This window comes from Somniosus microcephalus, chromosome 13 (assembly GCF_052327205.1).
Source record: "Somniosus microcephalus isolate GS21.2 chromosome 13, FLI_Smic_1.0, whole genome shotgun sequence".
NCBI lineage: Eukaryota > Metazoa > Chordata > Chondrichthyes > Squaliformes > Somniosidae > Somniosus > Somniosus microcephalus.
Window position 1 is genome coordinate 150,576,420 of NC_140999.1, and position 25,023 is coordinate 150,601,442.

Consider the following 25,023-nt stretch of genomic DNA (forward strand, 5'->3'; position numbering starts at 1 on the left):
GGACAAAATGGGGCCAAGGAATTCCGACAGCAGGCTGCAGATCCAAGCCTTTCTGAGCGTGACTACAATCTTCAGGATGGCACCTTGGAACGGGTCAATTTGCGGTAATTACATTTTTAACTAGATCTCCTGTGACGTTGATCGTGGTGAGTCAGAGGTTTTATAATAGGGGTACTATGTGTAGTGGTATGCCCAGGGACACTGCTTTATCAGCAGTGGAGTAGCCCTAGAATCTGGTAGTACAGTAATCCCTCCCCAACCGCGGGGGAATACGTCCCTGAAAACCCCCGTGGTTGGTAAAACTTGGGTTGGCAAATATAAGACCTTATGGGAAAAATGGGGTTAGGGGGAACGCGGCCGCATTTACATTCGTCAGAGCCTAAGTAAGTTGCTTTATTTTAAATAACACAATAAAAAAGATCAATTGAGGGGGGTGAATGCGGAGAAGCGACATCGTGGCTGGTTGATGCAAATGGGTCATCAACTGGGCGGATTCTTAAAGAATTCTGCGATGGATGGTTGACACATTTTTTTCTGAATATCTTTCTGGACCTGCTTGTATGGTCTCATTAAATCCTCCAAACCTTGCTTGAATTTTAAACTACGCTCCAAGAATGGGTCAATCTCCATAAAGAAGTCTGAGAGATTAGTAGCAAGGAGCATTGCCTTGCTAAGGCTGGCACTTATCTTCGACTTCTCCATCATATCCTCGTCTTTGTCCTCTGCCTCACTAGAATGCTGTATCAGCTCATCAAGGTCCTCCTCCGTCAACTCCTCGCTGCGCGACTCAAGGAGCTCCTCGACGTCATCAGGCTGCACGTTGGCCAGCCCCTCACCTCCCAAACGTCGCGCAACCTTCACAATGCGCTGAACTTCAGCATCAACTGTAGGGAAGCCTCGGAAGCGCGCATGAATGGAGTCTCGTGTTTGGAAGCGCGGCCTGTGAATCTTGAAAATTTAAAACCACGTATACACAAAATTCACTGCCGCGGTTGGCAAAATTTGTCGCAGAGAGGAAACCGTGTATACTTAAAATCCATGTATGGCAAAACCGCAGTTGGGGCGGGATTCCTGCACTGGGATTGGGGTCTCAAAGTCTAATAGTACTCCCAGGAATGCTGGAGAGAGACTTTCTAGCAACTCTGGGGCAGGTAATGGGATTGCTGGGGGACAGATCCTGGTCTCAAGGTGAGGGGTGGGATTAGGGAGCACTGGGAAAGCAGTCTTGGAGTTCAGGAGCACGGCGAGGAGGGTCACAAGATCTAGTAGATGGGGAGGAAGAAGTGAGGTCCAACAGGAGAAGGTTTTTGAGCATTAGGGGTTTCTGCGATTTGGCTGCATGAAACGGGGGGGGGGGGGGTGGGGGGGAAAGGAAGAAGGGAGAAGAGAAAGAGGAGGGTCCAACATCTCTGTAGGTGAGGGGGGCCAACGAGAATGGGGCATAAACTGATGTTGGCCCCTTTTCAACAACCAGGCTCCGATCCCTGTGTCAAGTACCTCCATCACCACTTTTCCCATTGTCAGACATGATGCTCTTGTCTTCCAAGAATTTAAGTGCAAATTTTCTGCTTGTCAAAATTAACGGACAGAAAAATCATAGGTTGGGGTCAGGTGAGCAATTACCTGATAGTGCACTCCTGGCACACACCAAGGGTGCATATGAGTGAATTTGCCAGCTTAAACTGTCTTCAATGAATACAAGTTTTTATAAACAAATAAAAATTGCCTCAAATTTTTTATTTAAAAATAAAATTAGTCTGAAAATTGGATCAAGAGAGACTTTGTAAACTGAATATATACATCCAAAAATGATTTTCAATATGCTTTCTTTTCTAACCAGCAACACTGGCTCCACATCCCATCAAATCTTGTTGCTTAGGGTTAAACAAAGCCAAGGAAACTTCTGGATTACCAATTACTGCCCCTCCCTCAACCGATGAATTAGCACTCTTCCACGTTGAACACGACTTGGAGGAACTACTGAAGGAAGCAAAGGCATAGAGTGTACTCTGCGTGGGGGACTTCAATGTCCACCAAGAGTAGCTCAGTGCTACCACCATTGACAGAGCTGCCTGACCGGGCATCAGGTGAGAAGGAACCAATACAGGGGAGTGACCTACTTGCTCTCGTCCTCATCAACCTATCTACTGCAGACACATCTATCCACAAGGCACTGGCAGGAGTGACCACTGCAGACAAAATAGGCCCCTCACTGCAGACACCCTCCATCGTGTTGTGTGACACTACCGCTGTGCAAGATAGGCTAAGGACAGATTTGGCAGCCCAAAATTGGACATCCATGAGGTGCTGTGGACCATTTTCCATATTTTCGCATAGATGCCAGTGTCATACCTACACTGGAATAGCTTGGCTCTGGGGGGGGGGGGGGGGGGTGGGGAGGGCAGCTAGTTCTGGTGCACAGGTCCTCAGCACTACTGCCAGGATGTTGTCAGAGCCTATAGCTATTACTATGTCCAATGCACTTAGTCACTGTCTTAATGGTGAACCAAATTGGCTAGAGACACTGGCTTTCATGAAGGTTAGGACCTTGGGAAAGGGCTAAGTTTATCACTTAGCACTTTTTGCTGAAGGCAAACACTTCAGCCTAGTCTCTTGCAGTCAAGTGCTGGGCTCCACCACAGTTGAGGATGGAGATGCTCATGGAGCCTCCTCCTTCCATTAATTGCCCACCACCATTTTCGATTGGATGTAGTAGGTCTACAGAACTTTGCTCTGATCCTTTAGTTGTGGGACCGCTTTGTCTTCACAAAGATATTGGCTGAAAGATATGACCAAGTACGACTATGTCAAACTATTGCTTGACTAGTCTGTGGGACAACTCCCCCAACTTGGGCAAGCAAGAATAATTTTGCAGGGCAGATGGGCTGGGATTGCCCGAGTCCTGTCCTGATCCAATACTCAGGTTGTTGCCAATAGGTATGTCTGATATCTCTCATTCAGTTTTTTGTAGCGATTGTTTTACAACTGAGTGGCTAGTTAGGTCACTTCAGAAGGCATTAAGAGTCTGGGACTGGAGTCATGTGTAGGCAGACTGGGTAAGAGTGATAGGTCCCTTCCCTGAAGGACAAGAGTGAACCAGTTGGGTTTTTATGACACTTGAGCAGCTTTCGTGGCCATTTTTCTGATTTATTGAACACAATTAGAACTTATGCCCTCTGTATTATTAGTCCAGTACCATAAACATTAGGCCACTGTACTCCTCTAGTAATACAGCAGCTGTAATGAGCATTCTGATTATTCTTATCACGTAGACATGTATACTAACGGAGAATATCAGACAATACTGTTTTCATTTAAAGACCATTACATTAGTCAGCACAAGGACATTCATTCATTTATCTATGTCTATGTTTTCTATGTTTCCTCCGCCTTCCCCCCTTGCCTCATTGTCGAGGCTTGATTTGCACCCAGGCTTTTTACTGGACAATTATAATTCACTGTGCTACCAAGCTGCTCTCCTCGCACCAAACAAATACATATCTTTGACTTTTTTGGCTTACAATTGTTGCAGCACACCTCTATAACCCAGCTAACCCCTCCAGATCAACTGGAATGACAGGCTCAATAAATGGACTATTCTCTGGGAAAAGTACCTTCTAGTATCTAATCTAATTATGCCTTTAAATAACTTGCAGGAGCGACCCCATGTCCTCCCCAAAGTAATCAATTGGTCTATACAAACATAATCTAGTCCCTTCAATATCTTATAAACCTTGATCAAATCACTCCAAAGTCTACACTTTACTAAAGTATAGAGTCCCAGCGGTCTGCACAGAGCGGGATTAAATGGAGTGTACATAAACAGAGGCCTAGAAATTCAGTGGCCTGCGCCACCAGTTTGCGCCCAAAGAGGGCTTTTGCGCCACTGTGCAAACCTACCGCGATATTTAGCGGGGTGCTAATGGCGGCGTTAGCCAGTAGCGCTGCGCCGCCACCGATGAAGTCATCGGTGTGCGCAGCGCCCCGCTGGCCATATTTGGTTGCTGCCGCCTCCCCCGCGCCGGCCGCAAACAGCGACCGGTACACGGGGCCTACCTGTGCCGGTAGTGGGGCGAGTTAAGGTGGCGGTGCGGCCGGCCGCTTTTTCGGCGGCCGCCTGCCCGCACCTCCGTCCCCGGCCTCCTACACCACCCCCCCCCCCCCCCGCGGCATTGCCGGCTGTTTCCAGAGAGCCCGGCACTTCTCCTTGGTGCCGGGCTCATTTGCCGGCACTCGCGAGCGGGGATCGCGCTGTTGCAGGCACCTCCCCCTTAAGAGTGAGAGGAAGGCCTGCAGTACCGCAGGCTGCCGTGCCGCAGTGGCTGGCGCTGCGGCACTTTGCACGCCGATATTCAGTTTCAGCGCCCCAAGCGGGGCGCCGAAACCCTTGTTTAGCGGCCGGCTTCCACTTGGGGCGCTGAAACTGAATTTCCCGCTGGCGCAAGTGGCTCCGCGCGCAGCGGTAATTCCGGCGCCCAGGCGAGCTGGGCGCCCCTAACTGAATTTCTAGGCCAGAGTGTTTTATTTGGGAATTTGGAAAGAGTGGGAAGGAGTTGCTGCTTTTTGCCTACACTACTTCTAGTGCTTTGTGTTACAGGTAGATATTTAATTTCAGTACCCATAACTTAATCTAGATCAAGTAAGTCGTCAAGAAACTACACTGTAAACAAAGTCACCTAAATACAAATTTAATTAAATAAAACAAGGTCATATAGGGATGGCAGTGCAGATGATGTGCTGCAACTCCAGCATGTGGGAGTTTGTGGAGAGCATCGTGATCCCGGACAACCATGTTTGCAGTAAGTGTCTGCATCTTGATGAACTTCAGCTCAGAGCTGTTGAGCTGGAGTCCGAGGTGCAGACATTGCGGGGCATCAGGGATGGGGAGAGTTACCTGGACACTTTGATCCAGGAGGCAGTCACACCCCTTAGGTTAGGTAGTGGTACAGGTCTGGTTAGTGGTCAGGAACAGGAGGGTGTGACTGCAACTCAGGCAGGTAAGGGGACCCCAGGTGCAGTGCTGGAGGAGCCTCAGCCTTTGCCCTTGTCCAACAGGTATGAGGCTCTTGCTGTGTGATGGATGAGCAAGCTGACCATGGCGCAGGAGGCAATACAAGTGGGGGGGCGTGAAAGGGAATGTAGTTGTGGTAGGGGACAGTATATTCAGGGGGATAGATACTGTTCTCTGCAGCCACGACCGAGAGTTCCGAAGGTTGTGTTGCCTGCCTGGTGCCAGGGTTAAAGACATCTCCTTGTGGCTGGAGAAGAACTTGGGAGTGAAACGGGGAGAATCCAGTTGTCGTGGTCCACGTAGGAACCAACAACATAGGTAGAACTAGGAATGAGGTTCTGCTAAGGAAATTTGAGGAGCTAGGATCCAAATGCAAAAGCAGAACCTCAAAAGGTAATCATCTCTGGATTGTTACCTGAGCCACGCGCAAATTGGCATAGGGACAAACAGATTAGAGGTTTAAATGCGTGGCTCAAAGAGTGGTGTGGGAGGAAGGGGTTTCAGTTCATGGGGCACTGGTACCAGTACTGAGGAAAGAGGGAGCTGTTCCGTTGGGACGGGCTCCACTTAAACTGGACTGGGAGCAGTGTCCTGGCGAACTGAATAACTAGGGCAGTAGACAGGGCTTTAAACTAATGAAAGGGGGGTAGGATTCAGGAGAGTAAATTTAAAAGCAGCGAGAGAAATGTCAAGGCTCTAGTGCAGAGTAGAGTTTTGGGTAAGAATAAGCCGAGTGGGTCAGGACGGGACAGAGAGAGTAACAAAGGTAATAAGGCATCAGTAACTAATGTGGAAAAATAGAAATAAGTCAAAGTTAAAGGCACTATATCTGAATGCACGAAGCATTCACAACAAAATAGATGAATTAATAGGGCCGATAGAAATGAACAGGTTTGAACTAATAGCCATTACAGAGACATGGTTGCAAAGTGGCCAAGGTTGGGAACTAAATATTCCAGGACACTTAACTTTTAGAAGATGTAGGCAAAAATGGAAAAGGAGGAGGGGTAGCCCTGATAATAAAATGATGGGATAAAGACAGTAGAGAGAAAGGATCTTAGCTCTGAAAATCAAGTAGTAGAATCAGTTTGGGTGGAGCTAAGAAACTGCAAGGGGCAGAAAACATTGGTGGGAGTTGTTTATAGGCCCCCAAACAGTAGTTGTAATGTAGGGCATAGTATAAATCAGGAAATTAGAGGAGCATGTAACAAAGGTAATACAATAATCATGGGGGACTTTAATCTACATATAGACTGGGCAAACCAAATTTGCAGTAATAGTGTAGAGGATGAATTCATGGAATGTATGCAAGATAGTTTTCTAGATCAGTATGTTGAAGAACCAATTAGGGAACAGGCTATTTTAGATCTAGTATTGTGCAATGAGAAAGGGTTAATTAATAACCTTGTAGTAAAGGGGTCTTTAGGGAAGAGTGACCATAATATGATAGAATTTTATATTGAGTTTGAAAGTGATTTATTAAATCCAAAACTAGGGTCTTAAATCTAAAAGTAAACTACATAGGTATGAGGGGTGAGTTAGCTAAGGTAGATTGGAAAACTACATTAAAAGGCATGATGGTAGACAAGCAATGGCTAGCATTTAAAGAATTAATACATAATTTACAACAAATATACATTCCTTTAAGGCACAAAAATCCCCACAGGAAAAGTGGTCCAACCATAGATTCTAGAACGGTTCCCGCAGATTGGAAGGTAGCAAATGTAACCTCACTATTTCAGAAAAGGAGAAAACGGGGAACTACAGACCAGTTAGCCTGACATCAGTAGTAGAGAAAATGCTCGAATCTATTATTAAGGACATGGTAACAGGACACTTAGAAAATAATAATAGGATTGAGCGGAGTCAACATGGATTTATGAAAGGGAAATTGTGTTTAACAAATCGGTTATGAGTTTTTTGAGGTTGTAACTAGCAGAATAGATAAGGGGGAAACCAGTGGATGTGGTGTATTTGAATTTTCAGAAGGCATTCGATAAGGTGCCACACAAGAGGCTATTAAACAAAATTAGGGCTCATGGGATTGGGGGTAATATACTAACATGGATTGAGGGTTGGTTAACGGACAGGAAACAGAGAGTAGGAATAAACAGGTCATTTTCGGGTTGGCAGGCTGTAACTAGTGGGGTACCGCAAGGATCAGTGCTTGGGCCTCAGCTATTCACAATCTATATCAATGATTTGGATGAGGGGACCAAATGTAATATATCCAAGTTTGCTGATGATACAAAGCTGGGTGGGAATGTAAGTTGCGAGGAGGATGCAAAGAGGCTTTAAGGGGATATAGACAGGCTAAGTGAGTGGGCAAAAACATGGCAAATGGAATATAACGTGGAGAAATGTGAAGTTATCAAATTTGGTAGGAAAAATAGAAAAGCAGAGTGTTTTTTAAATGGTGAGAGATTGGGAAATATTGGTATTCAGAGGGACCTGGGTGTCCTTGTACACAAATCACTGAAAGTTAACATGCAGGTAGAGCAAGCAATTAGGAAAGCAAATGGTATGTTGACCTTTATTGCAAGAGGATTTGAGTATAAGAGTAAAGACATCTTACTGCAATTATATAGGGCCTTGGTGAGACCACACCTGGAGTATTGTGTACAGTTTTGGTCTCCTTACCAAAGGAAGGATATACAGGAAACTCTCTTTTAACTGGCACCTAAATAACCGGAAATCTCTCTTACCTGAACCTACTCCTGAATTTTGCCGGTTAAGTTTTATTTTATATTAGTGGCCGTGTAACCGGGGCTCCTGCACCTGTGGCTGTGTACGGGGCTCTCGTACCTTGGTAAGTATACCTCTCTGTAATCCGGACTTTTTGATCAACCAGCACCACGCCAGTCCTGGATAAAAAAGTTTCCTGTACTTGCCATAGAGGGCGTGCAACAAAGGTTCACCAGGCTGGTTCCTGGAATTGGGTGGTTGGCGGGCGGGGGGGGGGGGGGGGGGGGATTGTCCTTTGAGGAGAGATTGAGTAGACTAGGCCTATGTTCTCTAGAGTTTAGAAGAATGAGAGGTGATCTCATTGAAACATACAAGATTCTTACAGGGCTTGACAGGGTAGATGCAGGGAGGATGTTTCCCCTGGCTGGGGTGTCTAGAACCAGGAGTCACAGTCTCAGAATAAGGGGTCAGCCATTTAGGACTGAGATGAGGAAACATTTCTTCATTCAGAAGGTGGTGAATCTTTGGAATTCTCTACCCGAGGGGGCTGTGGAGGCTCAGTCATTGAGTATATTCAAGACAGAGATCGATAGATTATTGAATCTAGCTGAAGCTGTTGCTTAGCTACAGAGACGCGTGCAAGCTACGCCGACTGTTTTGAAGCTGTTGCTAAGCAACAGGTTTTGTTGCTTCACACGGAGCTCAGAAGCTCCGTATGTTTTAACATTAGCGCTGGTTTCTCCGGCAGTTTTGATGGAACGGCAACAGCTCGGTCCCGTCAGTGCCGGATACCAGCAAGTTTCCTGTATTAAGGGAATCAAGGAATATGGGGATAGTGCAGTAAAGTGGAGATGAGGTAGAAGATCAGCCATGATCTTATTGAATGGCAGAGCAGGCTCAAAGGGCCAAATGGCCTACTCCTGCTCCTATTTCTTATGTTCTTGAGCCTATCTGGGTAACCAAGGTGCTTTAAACTAGGAATGAATCTTGTGGTCCTCTTCTGCACCCTTTCCAAAGCCTCAATATATTGCATGCAAGGAGACCAGAAATGAACAAGTATTCTAATTGAGGTCTTGTTCAAGAACAAAGTGATGTGCTGTTTTTATAGTGAATTACATTGTCAGAGAGTCTACAGCACAGAAACAGGCCATTCGGCCCAACTGATCTATGCCAGCATTTATGCTCCACACAAGCCTCCTCCCTCCCTTCTTCATCTAACCCTATCAGCATATCCTTCCATTCCTTTCTTCCTCATGTGCTTATCAAGCTTCCCCTTAAATGGATCTAAGCTCGTCGCCTCAACTATGTGGTAGCAAGTTCCACTTTCTAACCACTGAGTAAAGAATGTTCTCCTGAATTCCCTATTGGATTTATTAGTGACTATCTTATATTGATTCTTCTAGTTTTGAATACCCCCCACAAGTAAAAACATATCTATGTCTACCCTATCAAACCCTTTCATAATCTTAAAAACCTCTATCAGGCACCCCTCAGCCTTCGCTTTTATAGCGAAAAGTGCCACAACCTGTTTAGCCTTTCCTGTTAAGTATATCCTCTCAGTTCATCCTTGTGAATCTTTTTTGCACTTTCTCCAGTGCCTCTACATCCCTCATCCATGCCTTTGTTACCTCTAGGTTTGACTATTCCAATGCAATCTTGGCTGACCGCCCACGTTCTACCCTATGTAAACTTGAGGTCAGTCAACTCTGCTGCCCATGTCCTAACTTGCACCAAGTCCTGTTCACCCATCACTCCTGTGCTCGCTGACCTACATTGGCTCCCGGTTAAGCAACGCCTTGATTTTAAAATTCTCATCCTTGTTTTGAAATCCCTCCATGGCCTCGCCCCTCCCTATCTCTGTAATCTCCTCCAGCCCCCCACCCCTAACCAAGATATCTACGCTCCTCCAATTCTGGCCTCTTGAGCATCCCTGATTTTAATCGCTCAACCATTGGTGGCCGTGCCTTCAGCTGCCAAGGCCTTAAGCTCTGGAATTCCCTCCCTAAACTTCTCCGCCTCTCTACCTCTCTTTCCTCCTTTAAGGCGCCTTAAAATCTATCTTTCATTTGCCGTAATTTCTCCTTGTGGCTTGGTGTCAAATTTTGTTTTATAATGCTCCTGTGAGGCACCACAGTGTGTTTTTCTACGTTAAAGGCGCTATATAAAGACAAGTTGTTGTTAAATATTGTGCACAGTACTCAAAGTGTAGTCTAACCAAGGTTCGATGCAAGTTTAACATAAACTTCTCTCTTTTTCAATTCTATCCCTCCAGAAATAAACCCCAGTGCTTGGTTTGCTTTTTTTTTTTAAATGGCCTCATTAAAACAGATTACAGAGGAGTGGCAACCATTCAAATTCAAAATGGTGGTTCTGGTGTGGAAGGAAGTGTGCAACAATTCTTTTTTAATTGACACACTATTGGTGGTAGAATCACAGTATTAGATTCGTCCACCAATGCGTCACCCTTCAATGGCTTTGTGGGTAATGGCATCATATGGTGTACAAAACATTAGGTCCTGAATTAGCAGATCTCAGCAAGGACAGCTGTAAGGATATTATAATTGGCTCCAGGCAAGTGAATGAAAAGAATGCAGACAAAATTCCTACTCCTGAAGATTCCAGTGGCCCCGGCTAGAATTTTTACTGCATGTGGGTGTTGGATAAAGTTTGATTGCGACAACCTCCACGGTTGGAACCTGCTAACACTCTAGGCTCCTACAAAGAATGGTCACTCATGTGGAGTACTGGATGGCCGATGAAAGTGACTATTCTCCTTATAAATAAATTGTGGTACAGCGATGTGAATATTGTCTGCTTTCTAATAAGTTTATCGATTTTCTAATTCAAACAGAACATTTATTGACAAAATTTTAAATCAACAATACCTTGTCCCATAATGACTGGAGTTCTTCCTGTCCTCCAAGATCCCAGAACATTAGACGTGCTGATCCAACATCAATGGTGCCAACTTCAAAGAACAACAAAATTAAATGCTGACTTTTTAATAAGCAAGTGAGTACTAAAATGAACACTATTGTTGCTGACTACTGCACTTACTGAAAACAGATTTGCAACTGAAATAATTATTATTAGGAAGGACACCAGCACTTTATAAATGACACAATGCATTGCCAATCATCAGGCATCATCAAAACATCACACCAGAACATCTTTTGCCAGTTTTTGGACAATATTGGTCAGCTTACAAATTTCAAAATACATAAATGCACACAAAAGACTTTCACAAATTAGTAACCATCAGGTTTTAACGATTGGGGAAAAGACTTCAAGAGGTGTTAGCTTAAATACTGCAGCAACAACCTAACCTCATGAAAATCACAGAAAAAAGAGTAAATTATCTGCACCTTTTGTTCAGAGTAAAGTCAGCTAAATAGAAGATATGACAGACACCAGAAGTATTCAAAGCTCATTCTGTTAATGGTGTCACTTCAGTTTTTGTAGTAATTAAAATTACATTTTGAATATTTCGAACAGTAAGTGAGCAACTTTAAAGAAACAAGTAACAAACTTTGCCAATAGTTTTCTCTTAAAGCTAGTGACTTCTTTTATCTCCAAGCGTGCCATTTTACACCAGAAACTTCTAAGGATCTCCAGGAAGTTATGGGCTCTGCTCCTTATGGAGAAACTGATTCAGCTTTATTACCTTTTGCTTTTATGAATCTGGTGGATTAATCTTGCGTTAGTAATGTTGAAAACATTTCAGCTGAGAATTGGAGGCAAATGCCAGCAATTCTACCTGAACCCAGTGCAAATTGGCATAGGGTAAATAAGATCAGAGAGATGAACGAGTGGCTCAAAGTGGGAGAAATGGGTTTCGATTCCTGGGGCACTGGCACCAGTACTGGGATAAGTGGGAGCTGTTCCGTTGTTGAACCAAGCTGGGACCAGTGTCCTGGCGAATTGAATAACTAGGGCTGTAGATAGGGCTTTAAACTAAATAGTGGGGGGGGGGATACGCTGAGCTGAAATTTAAAAAGTCAAAGAAAAATGAGAAGGCAAAAGTGCAGGGTAGCGATAGGGGTAATGATAACCAGAGTGTGACAGGAAGGGACAGAGCGTATACACATAAGAGTGCATCAGAAAGAGGGGTCAGAGTAGGGAAAAATGGTAAAAAGACAAAATTAAAAGCTCTATATCTGAATGCATGCAGCATTCGCAACAAGATAGATGAGTTGACAGCACAAATAGAAATAAATGGGTATGATCTGATAGCCATTACAGAGATGTGGTTGCAAGGTGACCAAGGCTGGGAACTGAATATTATGGGGTATTTGTCATTTCGTAAGGATAGGCAGAAAGGAAAAGGAGGTGGTGTAGCTCTGTTAATAAAGGATGAGATCAGTGCAGTAATGAGAAATTATATTAGCCTAGAAGATCAAGACATAGAATCAGTTTGGGTGGAGATAAGAAATACTAAGGGTAAGAAGTCACTGGTGGGAGTGGTCTACAGGCCCCTAAACAGTAGCCACACTGTAGGACAGAGTATAAATCAAGAAATAATAGAGGCTTGTAAAAAATGTACGGTGGCATAGTGGTTAGCATGTTGCCTCACAGCGCCAGGGACCCGGGTTCGAATCCGGCCTCGGGTGACTGTCTGTGTGGAGTTTGCACATTCTCCCTGTGTTTGCGTGGGTTTCCTCCGGGTGCTCCGGTTTCCTCCCACAGTCCAAAGATGTGCGGGTTAGGATGATTGGCTATGATAAATTGACCCTTAGTGTTAGGGGGATTAAATATGTGGAGTTACGGGGATAGGGTGGGATATGTGGTGGTGTAGGGGTTACGGGGATCGGGTGGGATATGTGTCAGTGCAGGCTCGATGGGCCGAAATGGCCTCTATCTGCATTGTGGGGTTTCTGTGATTCTGTGATAATCATGGGCGATTTTAATCTTCATATTGATTGGACAAAGCAAATTGGCAAAGGTAGACTTGAGGAAGAGTTCTTAGCGTGTATTTGGGATGGTTTCTTGGAACAATACGTTGTGGAACCAATCAGGGAGCATACTATTTTAGATCAGGTAATGCGTAATGAGGCTGGATTAATTAATGATCTCAAAGTGAAGCTTGGGGAGATTCTTGGGAAGATTGATCATAGCATGGTAGAATTTCAAATTCAGTTTGAGGGTGAAAAAGCTAGGTCTCAAACTAGTGTCCTGAACTTAAAGGTAATTACAAAGGTATGAAGGCAAACTTGGTTAAAGTGGACTGGGAAAATATATTACAGGGTAAGACTGTAGAAGAGCAGTGGCAAACATTTACGAAGATATTTCATAACTCTCAGCAAAGATATATTCCAGTGAGAAAGAAAGACTCTAAGAGAAGGATGAACCATCTGTGGCTAACTAAGGAAGTAAAGGATAGTGTCAATTTGAAAACAAAAGCATACAATGTTGCGAAGAATAGTGCAAGGCCAGAGAATTGGGAAATTTTTTTAAACCAGCAAAGGACGACCAAAAAAATGATAGAGAAGATAGCTTATGAGAGTAAGCTAGCAAGAAATATAAAAACAAACAGTAATAGCTTCTACAGGTATATAAAAAGGAAGAGAGTAGCTAAAGTAAACATTGGTCCCCTAGAGGATGAGTCTGGGGAATTAATAATGGGAAACAGGGAAATGGCAGAGACTTTGAACAAATATTTTGTATTGGCCTTCACGGTAGAAGACACTAAAAGTATCCCAATAATGGATAATCAAAGGGCTATTGGGGTGAGGGGGAACTTAAACAACCACTATCACTAGAGAGAAAGTACAAGGCAAACTAATGGGACTAAAGGTGGACAAGTCCCCTGGACCCGATGGCCTGCATCCTAGGGTCTTCAAGGAGGTGGCTGCAGAGATAGTGGATGCATTGGTTGTAATCTACCAAAATTCCCTGGATTCTGGAGAGGTCCCAGCGGAATAGAAAACCGCAAATGTAACACCCCTATTTAAGAAAGGAGTGAGACAGAAAGCAGGCAACTATTGACCAGTTAGCCTAACATCTGTCATTAGGAAAATGCTGGAGTCCATCATTAAGGAAGTGGTAGCAGGACATTTAGAAAATCACAATATAGTCAAGCAGAGTCAGCATGATTTTATGAAAGGGAAATCATGTTTGACAAATTTGCTGAGTTCTGAGAGGATGTAACAAGCAGGGTGCATAAAGGGGAACCAATAGATGTCGTGTATTTGGATTTCCAGAAGACATTCGATAAGGTGCCACATAAAATACACAAGATAAGAGCTCATGGGGTTGGGGGTAATATATTAGCATGGATAGAGGATTCGCTAACTAACAGGAAAGAGAGAGTCGGGATAAATGGGTCATTTTCAATTTGGCAAACTGTAACTAGTCTGGTGCAGCAGGGATCAGTGCTAGGGCCTCAACTATTTACAATCTATATTAATGACTTGGATGAAGGGACTGAGTGTAATGTAGCCAAATTTGCTATGATACAAAGACAGGTGGGAAAGCAAATTGTGTGGCAGGTGCAAAAAATCGCCAAAGGGATATAGATAGGCTAAGTGAGTGGGCAAAAATTCGGCAGATGGAGTTTAATGTGGGAAAATGCGAGGTTATCCACTTTGGTAGGAAAAATAAAAAAGCAAATTATTTAAATGGGGAGAGATTACAAAATGCTGAGTTTTAGAGGGATATGGAGGTCCTTGTACATGAATCACAAAAAGTTAGAAACATAGAAGATAGGAGCAGGAGTAGGCCATTCGGCCCCTCGAGCCTGCTCCGCCATTCAATGCGATCATGGCTGATCATCCAAGTTCAGTACCCGGTCCCTGCTTTCTCCCCATAGCCTTTAGCCTTAAGAAATATATCCAACTCCTTCTTGAATATATTTAACTAGCAGGGGGTGCCCGGCGTTGCCAGGGCAATTTTGGGCCGCGCGGTCTCCCTGCCCGTGTCTGTCCCCTGTCTCTCTCCCTCCCTCTCCCCCTCTCCTCTCCTCTCCCTCCCCCCCAATCACTCACCCTCTCTGTCCCTCCCGTCTCCCTGCGTAGCGCGTCAGGCCCGGTGCCGTTGTGATACCGGCAGTGCAAGGCCCAGTGGTTGAGGGCCGGCCGGGATCTCGGGCGGAGACGGACCCGAGCTGAGCTCCCCAGGGGATCGCGAGGTCGATGGCTGGCAGCTGCAGCTCGCCCGCCGCGTGTGTGGGGCCTAGCGCTTGAGGCCCGGCCAGGCTCTCGGGGCGAGACGGACCCGAGCTGAGCTCCCCCGCGGGTGGCGCGGTTGAAGGGCGGCCGCTGCGGATGACCCGCCCGCTGTGTGGAAACTCACCTGCCGCTCCCGGAGTTGCAATGTGGGGGTTTGTTTGGCTGGTGCGGTCCCTGTGGGGATGAAGCAAATGGCGGCGAAGTTTAGGGAGACTCGAGGATTAGGTCCCGCCCGTGGCGCACCGATTGGTCAACCATCAGGTCACTGAACTGTAGGATTGGTCAAGCAGCACGTCACTCAACGCTAATGAGAGGTAGGATTGGTCAACCGGTAATGAGTGGATTTTTGAGGATTTTTGAACGTTTTTTGTATACTGTGCGAACAATTTTTGTCTGACCAAAAAGTAAATACACCTATGAGAGTCCCCTAATGATAAGCTTTCTTTTGATATAACATATGTGTAGGTACGCTCTATAACTTTTGATTGTAAAGACAGAAAGACAGACCGTTTTATATATTATAATATATATATAGATAGTAGAAGATAGATAGATAGATAGAAGATAGATGAATTGGCCTCTACTGCCTTCTGTGGTAGAGAATTCCACAGGTTCACCACTCTCTGGGTGAAGAAATTCCTCCTCATTTCTGTCCTAAAAGGCCTACCCCTTATCCTTAGACTGTGACCCCTGGTTCTGGATTCCCCGACCATCAGGAACATCCTCCCTGCATCTAGTCTGTCCAGTCCTGCCAGAATTTTATAAGTTTCAATGAGATCCTCTCTCATTCTTCTAAACTCCAGCGAGTACAAGCCCAATCGACCCAATCTCTCCTCATACGTCATTCCTGCCATCCCAGGTATCAGCCTGGTGAATCTTCGCTGAACTCCTTCCATGGCAAGAATATCCTTCCTCAGATAAGGTGACCAAAACGGCACACAATACTCAAGATGTGGTCTCACCAAGGCCCTGTACAACTGCAGCAAGACATCCTTGTTCCTGTACTCAAACCCTCTCGCTACGAAGGCCAACATACCATTTGCCTTCTTAACCGCCTGCTGCACCTGCATGCTTACCTTCAGCGACTGGTGCACAAGGACACCCAGGTCTCATTGCACTTCCCCTTCTCCCAATCTATTGCCATTCAGATAATAATCTGCCTTCCTGTTTTTGACACCAAAGTGGATAACCTCACATTTATCCACATTATATTGCATCTGCCATGCTTCTGCCCAATCACCCAACCTGTCCAAATCATCCTGTAGTTTCTCGGCATCCTCCTCACAGCACACACGCCCACCCAGCTTTGTGTCGTCTGCAAATTTGGAGATATTAGATCTAGTTCCCTTGTCTAGATCATTAATATATATTGTGAATAGCTGGGGTCCAAGGACCGATCCCTGCGGTACCCCACTAGTCACTGCCTGCCACTCGGAAAAAGACCAGTTTATTCCAACTCTTTGCTTTCTATCTGCCAACCAGTTCTCTATCCAAGTCAATACCTTGCCCCCAATCCCATGTGCCTTAACTTTACACACTAATCTCTTATGTGGGACCTTATCGAAAGCCTTCTGAAAGTCCAAATACGCCACATCCACTGGTTCTCCCTTATCTATTTTACTAGTTACATCCTCAAAAAATTCCAGTAGATTAGTCAAGCACGATTTACCTTTTGTAAATCCATGTTGACTTTGTCCGATCCTGTCACTGTTTTCCAAGTCCTCTGCTATTACATCTTTTATAATGGACTCTAGCATTTTCCCCACTACCGATGTCAGGCTTACCGGTCTGTAATTCCCCGTTTTCTCGCTACCACCTTTTTTGAATAGCATGCAGGTACAGCAAGTAATTAGGAAGGCAAATGGAATGTTGGCCTTTTTTGCAAAGGGAATGGAGTATAAAAGTAGGGAAGTCCTGTTACAACTGTACAGGGTGTTGGTGAGACCACACCTGGAGTACTGTGTACAGTTTTGCTCTTATTTATGGAAGGATATACTTTCATTGGAGACAGTTCAGAGATGGTTCACGAGGTTGATTCCGGAGATGAAGGGGTTATCTTATGAAGAAAGGTTGAACAGGTTGGCCTATACTCATTAGAGTTTAGAAGAATGAGGGGGGATCTTATTGAAACATAGATTCTGAAGGGGCTTGACAGGGTAGATGCAGAGAGGATTCGTGGGGGAATCTAGAACTAGGGGGCATAATTTCAGAATAAGGGGAAACCCTTTTAAATCGGAAATGAGAAGGAGTTTCTTCTCTCAGAGGGTTGTTAATCTTTGGAATTCTCTTCCCCAGAGAGCTGTGGAAGCTGGGTCATTGAATATATTTAAGGTGGAGATAGACAGATTTTTGAACGATAAGGGAGTCTAGGGTTATGGGGAGTGGGCAGGGAAGTGGAGTTGAGGCCAAGATCAGATCAGCCATGATGTTACTGAATGGTGGAGCAGGCTCGAGGAGCCAAATGACCTACTCCTGCTCCTACGTCTTATATTCTAAGAATTTCTATGCAATCACATGCATGAGGGGACCTTAAAGATCCTGTACACAACTCTACCATTCTTCATACCATTGAATGCATCCCAGCCTTTCAGAGTCAGGTTGGCATATCTTCAGATTCCACCTGGGTTGGGAGATTATGGAAGATAGCCTAAATGAAGAGAATCATGTACAACCTCCACCTCAACTTTGAGACATAGTTCCCTTTCCTTTATTATGTCACAGAGTAGATAATACGGTGGGAGGAGGAATACCCTGGTTTGATGTAGAAATGATTCCCCTTTGGTTATTCCCTTGTCAGGGATGGAAGTTCCCCCCCAGTTTTTACTGCCTTGTGCAAACTTCCCATTCCCTGTGTTTCTTAATTTGCTGAGTGGTTATGTCCTGCCCTTCCCTCTCCCAGGTAGTACGTGGGTTTTGATAGCAGTTGTTTCACTTTTTCCTTGTGATGATAGGACTCGACTCTTCACTTTTTCTTTCAGGTTTTTCCTTCAGTTTCCAATAGCTTTCCTTATACATGCTGTGCTTGGAGTATTTATTCTTCAAGGATGCTCCAGATTGATCCTAGAGATATCTTGATGTTTTGATATTTGTACCTTAACTAATCATTGCTAATTGTTAAAGTCTTAACTGTTTTACAATTTGGGTTTGTCATTGACTTATGATTAGCTTTTTGGAACAGTGTTACTGTTTTATTCCTGCAAAACATGATTTTCATTTGGGGGGGGGGGGGGGGGGGAAAGCTCCATTTGATGCATAGATTTTTGACTTCTATCATTCTATGGATTGACAGCCAAAATTCTATACTATACACTTCAAAGCTCTAATACATAGCCACAATGTGGAAAAACATCAACTACACATATACACACACAATTAGCTTCCAAACTTACTGTTTAATCCAACTGTAGTAGTGATTTTCGATAAATTCATTCCTTTGTAGTTTCTGTTGAACTTGGTTTTTGTCTGCTCCAGGAAGGTCTGTACGTGTTGGTCAAGCAACAAAAAGTAAAAACTAAATTACATCACAATGAAACTCAAAGACCACAGCACAAAAACACTTCCACATCTACATCACGTTTTCGCATAACGAAGCCACATGAATAGCTGATGAATTTGACAACTCTACACACAGCAGTGAATTTACAGAATATTTTTTATACATTTGACAGTATTTTATTCTCTTTTGGTTCTAATTGTGTTAGTACATATATATCACAATTCAAAAAACAGATGAGCTATGTCATTCCCAAACTGTGCCAGTTATGAACACATACTGAATCCATAAGTTCATTCTCTGGCCTTCATTATACTCTTAAGGCCAGAAACAATATACTGTTTACTCCGCTTCATTCAAGGTCAGTTCATTTCAATTATCTCCTAATTTGTTTTTTTAAGCACTGCATTCCCACTTTGCTGCATTTACATTGATTAATTTGAATTATTAGATAATACAATTTTTTAGTGCGAAAAAACCCATCAGGATTAGATGGTATCTGGTAAAGTTTGCAAACTCTTACAATTAAGAATTTTGGCCATTTTACTCTTTTAGTTAGAGAGCTGAGGTATATAATTTCCCATCAAATTTTGCATAACTAGAGAGCATAAGCCACCCACTGTTATCCTAACCAAAATGCACTACTGGGACAAGATGCAAAACTTGAAACATTTCATTACATCTCGCTTTTGGATGCCTTTTCCAAGCTCTCTGCATTGAAGCTTGAAGGTCTCCTTTCCAGGCTGCAAACCCCTTGCCCCAATGGTGAAGAATGAAACATAACAAGTTAGGCTTCTCAACACAGAGAATTTTTATTTATGAGGCTATGGCCCTGTCTTTTTGAAATTCTTCTCTCCTTTCCCCAAGAGGTTACATGCACCCACCAAGGTTACTCTAAGGGGACAGTTCTACTGTAGAACCAGTACCTACAAAGTGTAATACAGGGTCATCTGATTTCAGTTATACTGCCAACTCCCACATTACTCTAAACAAAAGACAACAGAGCTCTGTGTATATACATGGTTATACACGGACTTGGAGCTCTTTTCACCAGCTTGCAAATGCTAGTTAAATTTTTAATGTTACAAAAAACACAACTTGAAGTCAAGAACTCAATGGTATAAAATGAAAGAAAAAGGATGAAAACCACATTCCACCACAGACAAAAATGTGCCATTTTTAATCAATATACGGTGACCTTTTCACAGAGGAGGTGTTATCATGGGGGGGGGGGGGGGGGTAGAGGGCACAGAAGAGTGGGCAAGAGAGAAAGTGTGTGTGCATGCATGTATGAGAAAGAAAAAAAGTGAGACACACATTACTGCTGTGTTAACTAGTCACAAAGCTCATTATACTGATGGCAAACCAAATGCCATAAATATCACCTTACAGTTTTGCCTGCATTGTCCAATCCCAGGATCAGAACGCAATACTCATCCTTCTGGAACATGTACTTCCACAGGCCAGACAGTAATGTATACATCCTGCAAAACAAAACAGGTATGTCTTTCAAATATTTCCATCACAAATAAATATGTTAAAGTTATACCTCCCATATTACAGCAATGTTGCAAACAAGCTCGGACTCTGGCGGAAGTGCTATCATATCAAAAAGGTGGCTTTCTTGGAAAATACCTCTGCTGGAATTGCTTATACTGTTCAATAGCTTTAACAAGAATAAGGCAATTGCGATAAATCCAGGAATACTGCAACCAAGACTGCAATTACATTGTGGCTACCAGTCTATGATTGCTATCCATGGAGAGCAATGCACATTCAGCAGACCAGAGTCATATTGCTGGCTAAGAGGTCAGCTACAAGGGAGCTCTGCCCACACATGCCTGAATGCAAGTACAAAACTCTGCTTCTCAGGTGGCTAATTTTTATTTTAGGAGAGGGTGGACTCTGCTTTCTCATAACATTAAAGAGACTCCATACAAAAATAAATTCACAAGAGGGCCCACGGAGCCTGTCGCTTTCTACCAGACTGTAGCAATACAAACATAAAACTAGCTTTGCATTTTGAATCGGTTTCGGATGGAACGCCCTAGTTATATTGTCACTTGTGTCAGTGTGCAGCCTAAAAATGTAAGAAATTTTAGTTGCACCCGGTTACCTGGAAGATCAGAATCGCAGCCCTATTCATCAAGTAAATCCAGTTAAGCAAAAACTTCCGACGACTAATCTGAATTTTGCTTCTTTTTGTAATTTGTCACTTTTAATAAGTGAAATATACTCTTACAGCCCTACTCTTACACACCCCAATCCTATATTTAAAAAAAATCTTCCACTGCAGCCACCTGTTCCACTCACTCACATCTCACCTTTTGCAGCAAACCTTGCTCAAAGGTTTGTGCCCGCTCCCCCCACTGGCTTTGTTGGTCTAGTTCCAGTCCCGCTGCCACCCCCACTCACTCCCACCTCCACCCCACGAACCAATGTATGTCTCCCCTCCCAGTAGCTGCTCCCTCACTAGAGTCAACTGTGACCCTGACTCACAATTGCCCGTCATCTTCTCTCTCCAACCCCCCACCTTGCTTCAGCCATGATCATGGTGCCTGCTCCCAATATGACTAACTCCACCGATACCACCAGCCAACCTCCTGCTTCGCTAACCCCTCCCACCTGCTCATTCTTATAAATACAAATGTAAAAATATTATGAAATATATAAATTAATACAATTAAAGCAAGTAAAAAATATAGCTGATTTTTTTTTTTTTTTTAATTTTGTGGATGCCACCTCTAAAATCAGGGATGGATGCCACCCCCCCCACCAACCCGGCGCTACCACTCCTTTAACCCCACTCCACCTTCCCCCTCTCCCCACACTGCTCCAGATTCGCCTACAACTTCTAGCTTTCTAGCTCACAGTCTCTGTCGCTGTGATAAGTTTGGGTGAATGTAATGGATTGAAAGGGAAAGGAAAGGGTTAATCAGGGCAACCACAGGATTCTAGTGTGGGACTGCCAATTATTTGTTTACCGAGCATATTGTAGCTGTGGGAACAGGCTTCCAAGGCATGTGTTGGTTGATAAGGTGTTGGTACAAAGACTGAAGTGTTGCTTCAGCAAAAGGGCCACATCCACGCAGGCAAATGTAATAAAGTTCATGGGAAATAAAGGGGAATACAGCTGATGGGAAATGTGGCAGTTACAACAGTAGCAGTGATGAGAAAAGTGTACAAAGGGAGAGTCTGCAACTAGGAGTTGATCTACAGTACAAGTATCCTCAACAGAAGAATCTCAGCTAGTATAATCCCCAGGACAGAGATATCATAGAAACATAGAAAAATAGGAGGAGTAGGCCATTCGGCCCTTCGAGCCTGCTCCGCCATTCAATATGATCATGGCTGATCCTCTATCTCAATACCATATTCCAGTTCTCTCCCCAAACCCCTTGACACCTTTTGTGTCTAGAAATCTATCTCTCTCATTCTTAAATATATTCAGTGACTTGGCCTCCACAGCCTTCTGTGGTAGAGAAGTCCGCAGTTTCACCACCCTCTGAGTGAAGAAATGTCCTACCCCATATCCTGAGACTGTGACCAGTCGTTCTAGACCCCCCCCCCCCCCCCCAAGCCAGGGGAAAAATCCTCCCTGCATCCAGTCTGTCTAGCCCTGTCAGAATTTTAAACGTTTCAATGAGATCCCCTCTCATTCTTCTAAACTCTAGTGAATACAGGCCTAGTCGAACCAATCTCTCCTCATACGTCAGTCCTGCCATCCCAGGAATCAGTCTGGTGAACCTTCACTGCACTCCCTCTATGGCAAGTATATCCTTTCTTAGGTAAGGAGACCAAAACTGCACACAGTACTCCAGGTGTGGTCTCACCAAGGCCCTCCCAAAACAAGTGCTTTACTCGGAGCTCCGGCACAGCAAGAGCGCCCCAGGTGGGCAAAGGAGACGCTTCAAGGACACCCTCAAAGCCTCCTTGAAAAAGTGTAACATCCCCACCGACACCTGGGAATCCCTGGTCCAAGACTGCACAAAGTGGAGGAGAAGCATCCGGGAAGGCGCTGAACACCGAGTCTCTTCACCGGGAGCAAGCGGAAGCCAAGCGCAGGCAGCGCAAGGAGCGCATGTCAACCCAAGCACCCCACCCACCCGCCCCTTCAACCACTGTCTGCCCCACCTGTGACAGAGACTGTAGGTCCCGCATTGGACTCATCAGTCACCTGAGAACTCATTTTTAACGTGGAAGCAAGTCATCCTCGGTTCCGAGGGACTGCCTAAGAAGTATAACTGTAATTGTGGATTGTTGTGTCCTGTTATTTTAGGTAAGGTTGCCTCAAGGAAGAATGTAGTAACATGATGTAGTCACGGCTAATTCGACATACCTTAACCCAAATTATATTGAGATAAGGTGCATTATTTGGCCAACATCACCCTAGTCCAATTATTCCCCAGACTGTATCCCCACTTGAGCCAAGGACTCCCTTTAGTCTTGACTAGCCGCAATAAAAGCAACTGATGGTACATAAAATTATATTCCACAGCTCTAAATAATGTACCATCTGTCTGTACACAAGTCTGAGTTCCCGAGCACATAAATAGGGCACAGTTTATAAGGGTTTAATTCTTAGTATTTAGAAATTTAAGAAAAGTCCCAAACCTAAAAAAAAACTTGCCCAGCTGTCAATCCCCTCTGGTGCCAGCAGTTATATGGAAGCGGTATAAAAGTCTCAGATACAATTCAACAACCCTCCCTGTCTCTTCCATACTCCAAAGTGATTACTTTCGATTTAAGAGTCACCCTTTCACTGACAGTAACACTTGCTACGAGGAGCTCCTACCTTTACACCTTTCTATCCATTTAAAGTCCTCTGATCTGCAGTACACGCCAAATTGTGAAAGCGGCCCCGAGTTACATTCAATCTGGGCGCATCCAGTGAGTATACCGGATGTACAACCGCCCCTTTGTCTCCTGGGAGTTGTAGTTTTCATGCTGCACCCTTCCGCAAGGAGGCCCCGCACTAAAACTACAATACCCATGCTCCTTCGCGCCAGCGCTTGGAGGGGAATGCGGACGTGCGCAGAGCGAACCTGTCGCCATTTTTCAAATTAATGTTGAAACGTTTGCACTGTGTGGATGTCCAATGCCCTTTTTTGTAACTGGAATTACAGTCTCCACTGGTGATTTAAATGTTTAATGAATTTGCAATCCTCTAACTCTAGCTCACAAATTGTGCCAACTTGCAACAAGATGGCATGAGAATAACTATTATAGGGTAGCTGTAGATAAGATGTTTTCACTTGTTGGGGAGACCAAAACTAGGGGCCATAAATATAAGTTGGTCACCAATAAATCCAATAGGGAATTCAGGAGAAACTTCTTTACCCAGTGAGCCGTTAGAATTTAGAACTCACTACCACAAGGAGTAGTTGAGGTGAATAGCATAGATGCATTTAAGGGAAAGCTAGATAAACACATGAGTGAGAAAGGAATTGAAGGTTATGCTGATCGAGTTCGATAAAAAGGAATGGGAAGAGGCTCGTGTGGAACATAAGCACCGGCATGGACCAGTTGGGCCCAATGGCCTGTTTCTGTGATATACATTCTATGTAATTCTATGTAATAATGGTGTGGAGATGCCGGAGTTGGACTAGGGTGGACAAATGTAAGAAGTCACACAACACCAGGTTATAGTCCAACAGCTTTATTTGAAGTCACAAGCTTTCGGAGCGCTGCTCCTTCGTCAGGTGAAGTGGAGAGATGCATAAAGACACAGTTTATATAGTCAGAATAATGTCAGATGTTTACAGGTAATCTTTCTAACTGCCATTTATCACACCTCGGCAGAGAGATAATCACAGCAATCAAAGGTGTGAATGGTGTCCAAACAGTCATCAACACAGATACCATCATCACACGTGAGGACACCAGGTACATGGTACATACTCATGTGACTTGGCCAATGTTGTCTACCTCATACGTTGCAGGAAAGGATGCCCCAGAGCATGGTACATCGGCGAGACCATGCAGACACTGCGACAACGGATGAACGGACACCGCGCAACAATCGCCAGGCAGGAGTGTTCCCTCCCAGTCGGGGAACACTTCAGCAGTCAAGGACATTCAGCCTCCGATCTTCGGGTAAGCATTCTCCAAGGCGGCCTTCGAGACACACAACGCAAAATCGTCGAGCAGAAACTGATAACCAAGTTCCGCACCCATGAGGACGGCCTGAACCGGGATCTTGGGTTCATGTCACGCTACATGTAACCCCACCTGACGTAGGGTCATCCAGACTCGAGTCGTTGTTGGCTTGTTCTCTCTACACAGATGCGGCCGGACCTGCTGTGATTTCCAGCAAAAAAAATGTTTTTTGTCTTTTTTTGTTTTTCACACAGACCCCAGCATCTGCAACATTTGACCCCTTGTGACCCCACCTCATTGTTCTTTGATGTAATGTTTTCCTGACTGACCTGTTTGGACACCATTCACACCTTTGATTGCTGTGATTATCTCTCTGCCGAGGTGTGATAAATGGCAGTTAGAAAGATTACCTGTAAACATCTGACATTATTCTCTGACTATATAAGCTGTGTCTTTATGCATCTTTCCACTTCACCTGATGAAGGAGCAGCGCTCCGAAAGCTTGTGACTTCAAATAAAGCTGTTGGACTATCACCTGGTGTTGTGTGACTTCTTACATATGTAATAAT

The 25,023-nt window shown here is 44.4% G+C and overlaps 1 protein-coding gene across 2 annotated transcripts in view; it reads right to left on the minus strand.

Moving 5' to 3' along the window:
• Positions 1-23,278, minus strand: part of arfrp1 (ADP-ribosylation factor related protein 1) — a 36,348-nt gene extending 13,070 nt beyond the window's left edge. The window contains exons 1-4 of one of the 2 annotated variants that reach the window (XM_086005355.1): positions 23,151-23,278; positions 19,746-19,839; positions 18,252-18,339; positions 10,582-10,664 (exon numbers count right to left, since the gene is read on the minus strand). In XM_086005355.1, coding sequence (XP_085861481.1) covers positions 10,582-10,664; positions 18,252-18,339; positions 19,746-19,838 — 264 coding nt within the window. In that variant the 5' untranslated portion in view covers position 19,839; positions 23,151-23,278. Of the gene's footprint in view, positions 1-10,581; positions 10,665-18,251; positions 18,340-19,740; positions 19,842-23,150 lie in introns of those variants that run through there. The other variant, XM_086005356.1, reaches the window with a different exon arrangement.
• Positions 23,279-25,023: the final 1,745 nt, after the last annotated feature.